The 10,644-nt window shown below is 39.3% G+C and overlaps 1 protein-coding gene across 1 annotated transcript in view; it reads right to left on the bottom strand.

The window, feature by feature from the left end:
- Nucleotides 1-3,779: 3,779 nt before the first annotated feature.
- The window catches only part of LOC109932977 (troponin T, cardiac muscle), a 27,888-nt gene continuing 21,023 nt past the window's right edge, over nucleotides 3,780-10,644 (bottom strand). Inside the window, exons 9-12 of the mRNA XM_048611837.1 lie at nucleotides 8,841-8,953; nucleotides 8,452-8,542; nucleotides 7,161-7,201; nucleotides 3,780-3,904 (exon numbers count right to left, since the gene is read on the bottom strand). Of these exons, the coding sequence (XP_048467794.1) occupies nucleotides 3,862-3,904; nucleotides 7,161-7,201; nucleotides 8,452-8,542; nucleotides 8,841-8,953 (288 nt within the window). The 3' untranslated portion in view covers nucleotides 3,780-3,861. The remainder of the gene's footprint in view (nucleotides 3,905-7,160; nucleotides 7,202-8,451; nucleotides 8,543-8,840; nucleotides 8,954-10,644) is intronic.

Here is a 10,644-nt window from a genome sequence, read left to right as displayed (position 1 = left end):
GGTGTAGCACTTCCTGCGGTTGCAGGGAAAAGTGCCGGGTGTGGTGGGGCTGGAGGGGAGTGTGGAGCGGACAAGGGAGTCACGGAGAGAGTGGTCCCTCCGGAAAGCAGATAAGGGTGGGGAGGGAAAGATGTCTTTGGTGGTGGGGTCGGATTGCAGATGGCGGAAGTGTCGGAGGTCGCGAACCATTTCAACTCCCCCTCCCATTCCTCAGACGACATGTCCATCGTGGGCCTCCTGCAGTGCCACAACGATGCCACCCGAAGGTTGCAGGAACAGCAACTCATATTCCGCTGGGAACCCTGCAGCCCAATGGTATCAATGTGGATTTCACAAGTTTCAATATCTCCCCTCCCCCTACCGCATCCCAAAACCAGTCCAGCTCGTCCCCACCTCCGTAACCTGTTCTTCCTCCCACCTATCCCCTCCTCCCACCTCAAGCCGCACCCCCATCTCCTACCGACTAACCTCATCCCGCCCCCTTGACCTGTCCGTCCTCCCTGGAATGACCTATCCCCTCCCTAACTCCCCACCTACACTCACCTTTACTGGCTCCATCCTCGCCTCTTCGACCTGTTTGTTTCCTCTCCACCTATCCTCTCCTCTATCCCTCTTCTATCCGCCTCCCACTCTCTCCCTATTTATTTCAAAACCCCCTTCCCCTCCCCCTTTTCTGATGAAGGGTCTAGGCCCGAAACGTCAGCCTCTCTGCTCCTATGATGCTGCTTGGCCTGCTGTGTTCATCCAGCCCTGCACCTTGTTGTCTCTACCATTCTTAAATCCTCTTTGCAATCAGCTCATCACAATCCTTAAATCCCCAAATTTTCAATGATCCATCCATCTCCTCTTTAACTGCTTAGTGATCTATTCACAAATCTCTAGGGTACAGCATTACAGACATTTACTACTTTGAGGGAAGAAATTCCTTCAACCTTTACATTTCAGGAGCCATCTTCGTGAATCTCTTTTGAATGGTCCCTAATGCTTGAATATGTGACCAGATCTGGGCATGGTATTCCAGCCTCACCTACACCACGTTCCTTAAGTCCTCATTGCTACATGTCCTCCCCACGTACTTTTATATTGTCAGCAAATTTGGATACCTTGCATACTGCCTACTCTAAGTTACTAATGTAGATAATGAATAATTGAAGCCCTAGGACTGATCCTTTTGGTACTCCACTAGTAATGTCTTTCCAACTTGAAAAAGATGCGTTAATCTCAAATCTGTATTAATCAATCCTCAAACTATGCTAATTGTTACTCCCAATTACTCGAGCGTCTACCTAGTGCAATAACCTTTTATGTAATATCTTATCAAATGCTTTCTGGAAATCCAAATACATAACATCTACCAGTTCCCCTTTCTCAATTCTGTTTGTTATTTCCTCAAAAAACTGCAGCAAATTTGACAAACATAAAATTTCTCTTTCACAAAATAGTGTTGCTTATAATTAATTATGTTAAGCTTTAATAAATATCCTACATTGCTTGCCCCTCCCCACCCCACCTTAATAATGAATTCCAGCATTATCCCAGTTACAGATTAGCCTGGCAGCCTCCTGCTTTGGTCTCCTTCCCTTTTTGAAGAGAAGCTTCATAATAAAAGGATTTCTAATCAGTTGGAATCTTCCCAGAATTCACTGAGTTCTGGAATATTTTGACCAATGCCTCTTTGATCTCAGTAGCCATTTCCTGATGCCGGCCATCAGGTCCTTGCAATTTTTCTGAAATTAGTCCCATTAATTTTTCAAATACTTTGCTCCTCATGATAGAGTCTGTTACAAAACATTTCCTCGAGGAGCACCTTACCTATCTGTTATCATTGGGATGTTCATGGCCTCCATTATGAAGACTAATGTAAAATATTGGTTTAACTATCTGCCATTTCCCTGTTCTCCAATATTAATTCCTGATTTGTATTCTCCAAGAGTCCCACACTTGATTTTGGTTTTTATTCTTTGCAACTCTTTCTTTCCGTATATGAATAGAAGTGAATTAGAGAAAAGGAAGATGGCAGAAGTGATATTATCTGAGTAGGAATGAAGGTTGAGCTAAGGTAGTAAAAGTGTCAGGACCAGAAACAATTTCAGCGCTATTTATTACCTTGCATTAAAACATCTGGCTGTTGTCAGCAGGTTTCCTCAATTACAATCTTGACGGATCACCCTTGTTTCACAATCTGTCCCACCTCCCCATCCATTTTAAGGTGTAATGCAGGCACTGTTGTCAACAAAGCTCCAGTCTGACTTTTGAGGCCTCTTTTCTGCTTCACACTACATTGTTCAATGCTAATGAGGATGGAGGCCTTACATGTGCCCATTCAAGAACAAATGTTTAGCAGGATTTGTATTGAACTCATTTAGGTAAGTATGAATGTCACAGCTATGAGATACAAATGAAAAAAGGAGCATTAGCAAACACTTGTATTCAGAGTTTAGAACTGACTTTAAGTTACGATTATGCAGATTTGGAAGAAGTGTAAAATGTGATTACACATCACAATAACCTTGTATGCACCACAGGCATTGTGCTTTATTACAAAACCAAAGCAATCAATGCAACTGTGCTTGTGGTCTCCTAAGACCTGTACACTAAGTAGCACTTATTAAATCGCATAAGGAAACAAACTATCGGGATATATTGTGTTCCACTGTTGGACGTATATTTCCATTGTTAACAGGGATCTTTGCATTTTCAATGGATTTAATTTGACTGGTATGTTGATGTATGGAAGTCTTTTTTTAAAATAGATCCATCAAACAGGTATTCTGTAAGGAGAAACTTAGTGCATTTAAACTGGGATTTCATGAAAATAAATTGAAGCAATGTTAATAAGTAATGATTTCTCTATTGCAGCTTTAATGATACAATGGAAAGGTAATTTAAACACTTTCAAACGGCTATGAGCTTAATTTATTAGATAATACTTATATATGGCAAAACATCAAGATTCTAATTCGCAACCAGGATATCAGTAACAAAATTGCATCATAAATCAGCTTTAGCTCATTTTCCTTGACTGTGAGCCATTTAGAAACATGTGCCATAATTAAAGAAGCCAGAATTGGGCACATTAATAAACACATTCATATAATTCATTTGACTTTGTGCAGAGATTTATCATATTGTGTGGTTCATAGTGACTTTTGTTCATGTCAGTTACTTTAACCATTACTTCAATTTTAATATGTTCAGCTCATGAATATTCTTTTGAAATTCAAAATGCTTATAGTTTCTACTGTGCATTGTTATGCCTACAATATTCAGAATTTTGGTTCAATACATATGCTGAATTATCTTGAACTAGAATTTAGAGAATGAACAAGGTTCAAATCTTCACTGTCTCTGCAATTGCAGTCTCTTTCTGGAGAAGCGCTAGCTCAAAAATAAGATTATTACGCGTTCTTCATGGAACATTCTTTACAAATTAGTTCGAAATATTCAAACGCCTCAAATCATCAGCTCTACCCAATTGATAGTCCAGCACAAAGCAGCAATCCTGAAATAGTTCTCCCATAGCTATGGTTTGCAGTAATTTGCTTTCTGCTTTCATAAATACTTAAATAGTTGTCAGATTTCATTCACTACAAAGAAACAACTATTATGCAAAACCTTGACCACTTTGAACAAAAAATGAAATACTTAAAACAAAACAAGGGCTTTGTTATTATAGATACTAAAACATTGAATGATGTGATAACTACAGTATTAAACTGAGAATATTCTTTCAAAGAAACTAAAAGAATTAGACTGGATGTGATACAAGTTGACTGAGGGTGGTCGAACAATTGGCATTGAGATTACAGGATCATTTGACAAATGTTTCTGCCCAATATCAGAAGCAATTCCACATTTCCCTCATTTCCAACGACATGAAACTTTCCCCTTGCCACGCTTTGAGCTAAAAAGGGGAAAAAAAGTGATGAATTATTGCAGCTTTTTTCAACTTCACATTACATAGAATTTGCAGAAGGGAAGCAGGTCTTTTAAGTCTATGCTGGTATTTATGCTTTGTAAGATTCTCCTCTCACTTGATTCCATCTACTTTATCAGCTTATTTCTCTATTTCTTTGGCCTTCATGTACTTAACCAAGTTCCCATTAAATGAATCTTTGCTATTCAAATGTAGGTATGCATGTTCCAATAATTATTTAGCAAGAGGCTAAAGAAAACCTAAGAGAATGAAAAGTATTAAATGTGATGAAGATGGGGGAATTGTAATAAAACAGGAATGTAAAAGATTATTTCAGTATGGTTTAGTGTAAGAAAATGAGAATTTATAGAACAAAAATCAGATAATAATGGTCTGGACAAATGTTGATCAATTACTGTTGATTGATGGAGGGGGTGGTGACGTTGTCATATTATCACTGCAATAGTAAAACATAAACCCATGGGGACATGAGTTTAAATCCCATCACAGCACTTGGTGGAATTTAAATTCAAATTCAATTAATAAAATCGGGAATTGAAAGCCTGCCTTAGTTCTGATGACAACAGAACTATCCTCTATTGTCATAAAAACCCACAATGTCCTTTAGATAGGTAAAGCTGCCATCCTCACCTGGTCTGGCCAACATGTGACTCCACAGCCATGGCAACAATGTGATTGACTTTCAACATTCCTTTGAAACGGTCTAGCAAGCTGCTTAGTGATATTTAACTACTACAATGTCTGCTAAAAGGAACAAAACAAGGCCGACTATCCTGCATTAACCAAGGCATAGAAATGGCCACAGCATGTGTAACCCACTTGAACCTGTAAAGACCTCCTTACTAACGTCTGAGAAACTGTGCCAAAATTGGGAGAGTTTTCCATAGGTCATTAAAGCAACAGTCTGACAAGGGCATTCTCACAGACTCTTGCCTTAAAAAACCAGAAAACATAACCACCATCCCTGGGAATGCCTTGCTCCATACAAAGGACATAACCATCAGAGGTTGAGGTGCAGTGGTATATAGTCAGGAGGGAGACACCCTGGGAGTCCTCAACATTGATTCTAGATGCCACAAAAATCTTGTGGAATTAGGTTAGACATCAAAAAGAAACTTCCCGCTTATTACCACGTATAGAAACCCCCAGCCTGCCATCGAATGAATCACTACTCCCCAATTGGCTCCTTTCCGGAGTGTGCTGCTTTCCAGTCAGAGAGGGCGAATCTTCCTCCAAAACACCCAGGTTATAGGGGTGCTGTGAAAGAAACATTGAGTTGCCTCTCCAATAACAGGCCAATTCTCTGCACGTGCTGCTGAGGGATTCATTAGCGAGTGCATCGGTAGCAACATGGGAGAGAACAACCCTTTGACTGGAACACCAGAGAGAAGGTACATAACAGCAGAGAGGAGTTGAGGAGCTTAATGGGTATGAGCAGGACCCAGTGCAGAGAAGCTGGGCCAGAGGGGAAATCGTTGCAAATATTCCTATCCTCAACTGCAGCTGAGCGCAGCAGATCAATACAAAAGTCAAGGCTGAAAAATGTGCAAGAATCTTCAGGCAGAATTGCTGAGTTAATCCAACTCAACCTCCTCCTGATGTCCCCAGAACCAGTCATACAAATTGCCAAGCAGTTCCAGTATGGTTATAACGCTGACATCTACGCAACAACATGAAAAATTACCAACACATGTCTGGTCCATAAAATAAACGCAACAATTCCAACCCAGCCAACCAATACCTCATCAGTCTACTCTTAATCCTTAGTAAAATGTTGAAACGTCACAACAGTGCGATCATATGACATTAACAAAACAACCTACTCAGCTCCTGACCTCATTGCAGCCGTGGTTTAAACATGGACAAAAGCTTTAAGCTCAAGAGTAGATGTGAGGGTGATTGCCCTTGACATCAGGGCAGTGTTTGACAGAGTGGCATCAGGAAGCCCAAGAAATATTGGTGTTTAATGGTATTAGAGGGAAAGTTCTCAGCTGGTTGGAATCATATGTAGTACAAAGGAAGATAGTTGTGGTTTTTGCAAGTTAGTCATCTCAGCTCCACGACATCTCTGCAGGAGTTCCTCAGGGCGTGTCTAGGTTCTACCATCTTCAACTGTTTCATCAATGACTTGCCCTCCATTAGAAGGCTCCTTAGATAGCTTCTTCTAAACCTAGGATCACTACCATCTACATTTCACAAATGAATTTTTAAAAAATTTGGGATGTTCGCTGGTGATTGCAAGATGCTCAGATACTGAAGCAATCCATGTCCATATGCAGCATGATCTGGACAACATTCAGGCTTGGACTGGTAAGTGGCAAGAAAAACCTTTGCTACAGAAGTACCAGGCAATGACCATTTCCAACAAGAGAAAACCTAACCTTCACCACTTGACATTTGCTGAATTTCCCATTAACGGCCTTGGGGTTAACCTTGACCAGAAACTAAATTTGACCAAACATACAAATAGTATGGCTCCAAGAATAGGGCAGAGTTTGGAAGTCTTTTTGGAAGGTAATTCACTTCCTGATTCCTCAAAGTTTGTCCATCATTTCCAAGGCACAAGTCAAAAGTGAGAAGGAATAGTTTACACTTGCCCGGATGAGAACAGCTCCAACAACACGCAAAAAGCTTGACATCATCCAGAACAAAACAATCCACTTGACTGCCCACACATCTAACAACTTCAATATTCACCACTTATATCACTGATGCACTGTGACAACTGTGTGTACCATCAACAAGATAGATTACAGCAACTCACCACAGCTCCTTAGACCCTATTGTCTAACCCCACAGTTTGCACCATCTACAAGAACAACGCATCCAATCCATGGGACCATCACCACCTCTTATTTCCCCTCCTAATCACACAATGCCTTAACTTGGAACTCCTTTTAACAGCATTTTGGATGTCCCTACACTACATAGGCTGCAGTGGTTCAAGACAACAGCTCACCACCGTCTTCTCAAGGGCAATTAGGGATTGGCAGTAAATGCTGGGTGTGCCAGCAACACCCACATTCCTATGAATTAATCAGAAACAATTGGAAGACCCTTAATGTGCTTACAGAAACCATAAACTTGGTATAATGTGAAATAACTGGGACCAGGTTTTACAAAAACTATTACAGATCAACAAACTATGATGTGATTGGTCTAATAATGAGAGGTATAGATCATGTCAACATGGTAAATGTGGCATTGAGTGTTCAATACTTACACCTTCTGGTGATCATTGACTCGGTTTCGAAGTACATTAATCTACAACACAATAAGAAGTGAAAAAAAAAACTTAGTTTACCAGGTCAAATAAGGAAGAAATCCTATAAGTGAGGAAAAAAAACTGATTTCATTCAATAAGTACAGCTGTCCTAATTCCTATAGTATTTTGTGTTATTGTTGATCATCTCCAATGAACATTGATCAAAATGAAACATACTGCGTAGAAAGTAGTTTGTAGATGAAATCTATATTCTTCTGTGGTGGCATTTCCCTTTGGGTGTACTTAAGAAAGAACTCCATCACTTAGCTCTGAACCACTGTCTTATTTCTAGTTCATTGCCATATTCAATTGAGACGCACAGTATTATGAGCCATCAAGAGATCAATTCAGAGTTGGGGTGAAGTCTTGTGCTTGAGAAGAGCTTAAATATTTATAGCTACATAAAGGGAAGGGTCAACAATTTCAATGGTGGGAATAGTAATGTGGTGAAACCAAAGAAAAAACAAACGTTTTCCCTAAAGCTAAAGTCCAGATTTTAAAGGAATCATGGAAACTGATTCAAAATGTGCAATGATTCTGGATCAAGAAGTCTTGCTTCCATTTCCAACAGGTCCCAATTTCATCAGTAGGACAAAGGGATAAAGGATGCGATTCATATTTGGGGAACTGGAGGCCAGCAGACCATTGGAACTCAGTGCTAAATTGAAGCCATTTCCCACACAGTGTACAACTTACAATTTTAAAGAGGAGATGTGAATACACATAAAATGCACATAAATACTTTTCCATTTAAAGTTTTGTTTACAAAAAAAGGTACTATTTTTGAGCTGAAAACAAGATTGACTGAGCAATAACCATCACTTTTTTTTGCCATAATTCCAAAGGCAATCAATACAGTATTATTACTGCCGGACTGTTTCCAGAACCTATTCTTATCAAAACGGAGGGCCGTAGGTTCACAGTTTGATTAACATCTCCAAGATTCATTGTCAGTGGAATAAATAATCTCTATTTCATAATCTTTCACAATGCATGTGTATATATCTCCTTTTACATTATATAGAGATTTTCGTTTGGAGGTTGGGTCACAGTGAGTAGAAAATGCTGGAGTTAAGTCACATTGATGTACAAAACATAACTGGTTACTGAAAAAGTGGTTACCTAGTTTTGAATGCAACATTGTGATGTTCATCAACTTTATCAAAACTCAAACTGGACTATACACGGCTGGTAAAAAAAAGTGGTTGTGAAAATTCAATCTAGCAAAAATATTCACACTTCTACGCACCTCATATTTCTGTTGTTTCATTTTCTCCTGTAAGTCAAATTTTTCTGCTTCCAGTTGGTAAAGCCACTTCCACAGCTCCCTGCCTTTCTCCCTGTTCACACAGTAATATAAACATTGTAGAATGATGGAAACATTGCTCTAAGTTTGACTGGAGTCCTTTATGAAAATCCTAAATTAGTAATGACATAAAAAGCAGATGAACTTTATTGTATGGGCCTAAAATGTTACAGATTCCTCTGTTTTCCCAATGGAATCCTGGTGAGATATTGGAGCAAATCAGTACAAAAATAGAATAACAATTGAAGACTGGATTATTTCTCAAGCAGACTCCGGGAACTAGATGTGAAAAATTAGTAGGCAAAGAATCAACAAAGCAACTTTATCCTTACTTCAGTTCATCTTCATTCAGGTCATCGATATCCAGAGATTTGCGTCTCTCTGCCAGAATCATCTTCTTTTTTTCCCTCTCCGTTTGTCTTTTCCCTCCTCGGCGAATTTCAGTCTAATTAAAGGAGAACAATTAGCTTGACTTCATCCTTTAATTCATTGCTCTGCTTTAATCAAATTGGAATATCATTAGCAAAATAGGATTCTGGTTTTTCTTAGATAAAGGAAACAATTTCAATTAAAAAGTATCCACTCGAAGGATAAAGTAAAATAGAGTGTAGGTCTTTCCAAAAAATGGTTGAGTTTGCAACAGTTTTGAAGAATTTACCAGTAGTTAACAATATGTTTAAACATAACTATATGTACATGACATAAGCTAATAAAATAAATACACACTGTACAAATAATATACTAATGACCTGGATGAAGAAAGTGAATGTGCAATCACCAAGTTCACAGATGACACAAGAACGGTGGAGGGGGAAATCAAGTGGTGAGGATAACACAAGCGTCTGCAGAGGGATTTAAACAGACTAAGTCAGTGGGCAAAACCTTGCCAGATGGAACACAAGGTCATGCATTTTGGCAAGAAGAATAAAGGAACTGAATGTTACTTAAATGGGGAAAGACTGTAGAAAACTGCAGCAGAGAGTGTTTTGGGGGGTTCTCATGCATAAACCACAAAAACCTGGCAAACATGTTCAGGAGGTTAATGCAAAGAGCCAAGGTTCAAAGGGAAGCAAGCTTAAAAGTAGGGAGGTTTTCCTTGAACGGTACAAGACCCTAGTCAGACCACAGCTGGAATACTGTGAACAGCTTTGGACCTCTATTTAAGGGAAGATTTACCAGCGTTCCAGAGAAGCTTCACTGAAATGATTTAGGCATGTGTTTGAGTAGATTGTGCTTTTGCTTCATTTCCATTGCCAGGTTGGTCCATAAATTGGATCGTGTTTGACCTCTGACACAGTGAGAATTTTGCAATTGATCTGAACTTTGAATCGACTTAGCAGAGCAAGTTATATTGATTCCTATTGAATGGAATCCCCACTCCACACCCAGCAAAAGACCCAAGTTTGAGTAGATTGGGGTGGTACTCTCTGGAATTTAGAAGAATGAGAAGCAACCTTGTGGAAAATTGTTATGGGGTTTGACAGGGTAGAAGCTGAGAAGTTATTAGAGAGTCTAAGACCCAGAAGGCATAATTTCAGAGTAAGGGATCACCCATTTAAGACAGAGATGAGGAAGAATTTGGCTCTCAATGGGCAGTAAATCTACGGAATACTTGATTTCTGAGGGCTATAGAGGCTAGGTCAGTTTGCAAGTATGTTCAATGCTGAGAAAGACAGATTTTTAATTCGTAAAATGAATAAGGGTTATGGAGAAAAGGCAGGAAAGTGAAGTTGAGGATACTCAGATGAGCCATGATTCACCTTAATGGTGGAGTAAACTCGATGGGCTGAATGGCCTACATCTTATGGTCTGGAATGAAAGCGTTTTATTCTTCACAGTCTAATTTAAGATATTGCCCCAAATCATGGTACTTCAATGTTAATATTTCTATACAAACACACTTCCAATAAAATTTATTGGAAATAATCATCATCAACTTTAAATACATGGGCTCGGGTTTTCCCATGGCCAAAGGGTCATTGGAGTAGCACAATCTGAAGTTGCACATCAGGACCAGACAAGATGCCTGACTCAGCAGGCTCCTTTGTAATTGCCTATAAAATTGAAACATCTGAGGGGCAATTCTTTTGTTTCTGGAACCCTTTGAAAAAGGCCCTTAAAATTGGAAACCAAGGG

Source organism: Rhincodon typus, chromosome 25 (genome assembly GCF_021869965.1).
Source record: "Rhincodon typus isolate 14 chromosome 25, sRhiTyp1.1, whole genome shotgun sequence".
Taxonomy (NCBI): Eukaryota; Metazoa; Chordata; class Chondrichthyes; order Orectolobiformes; family Rhincodontidae; genus Rhincodon; species Rhincodon typus.
This window is presented reverse-complemented; position numbering and strand designations above follow the sequence as displayed.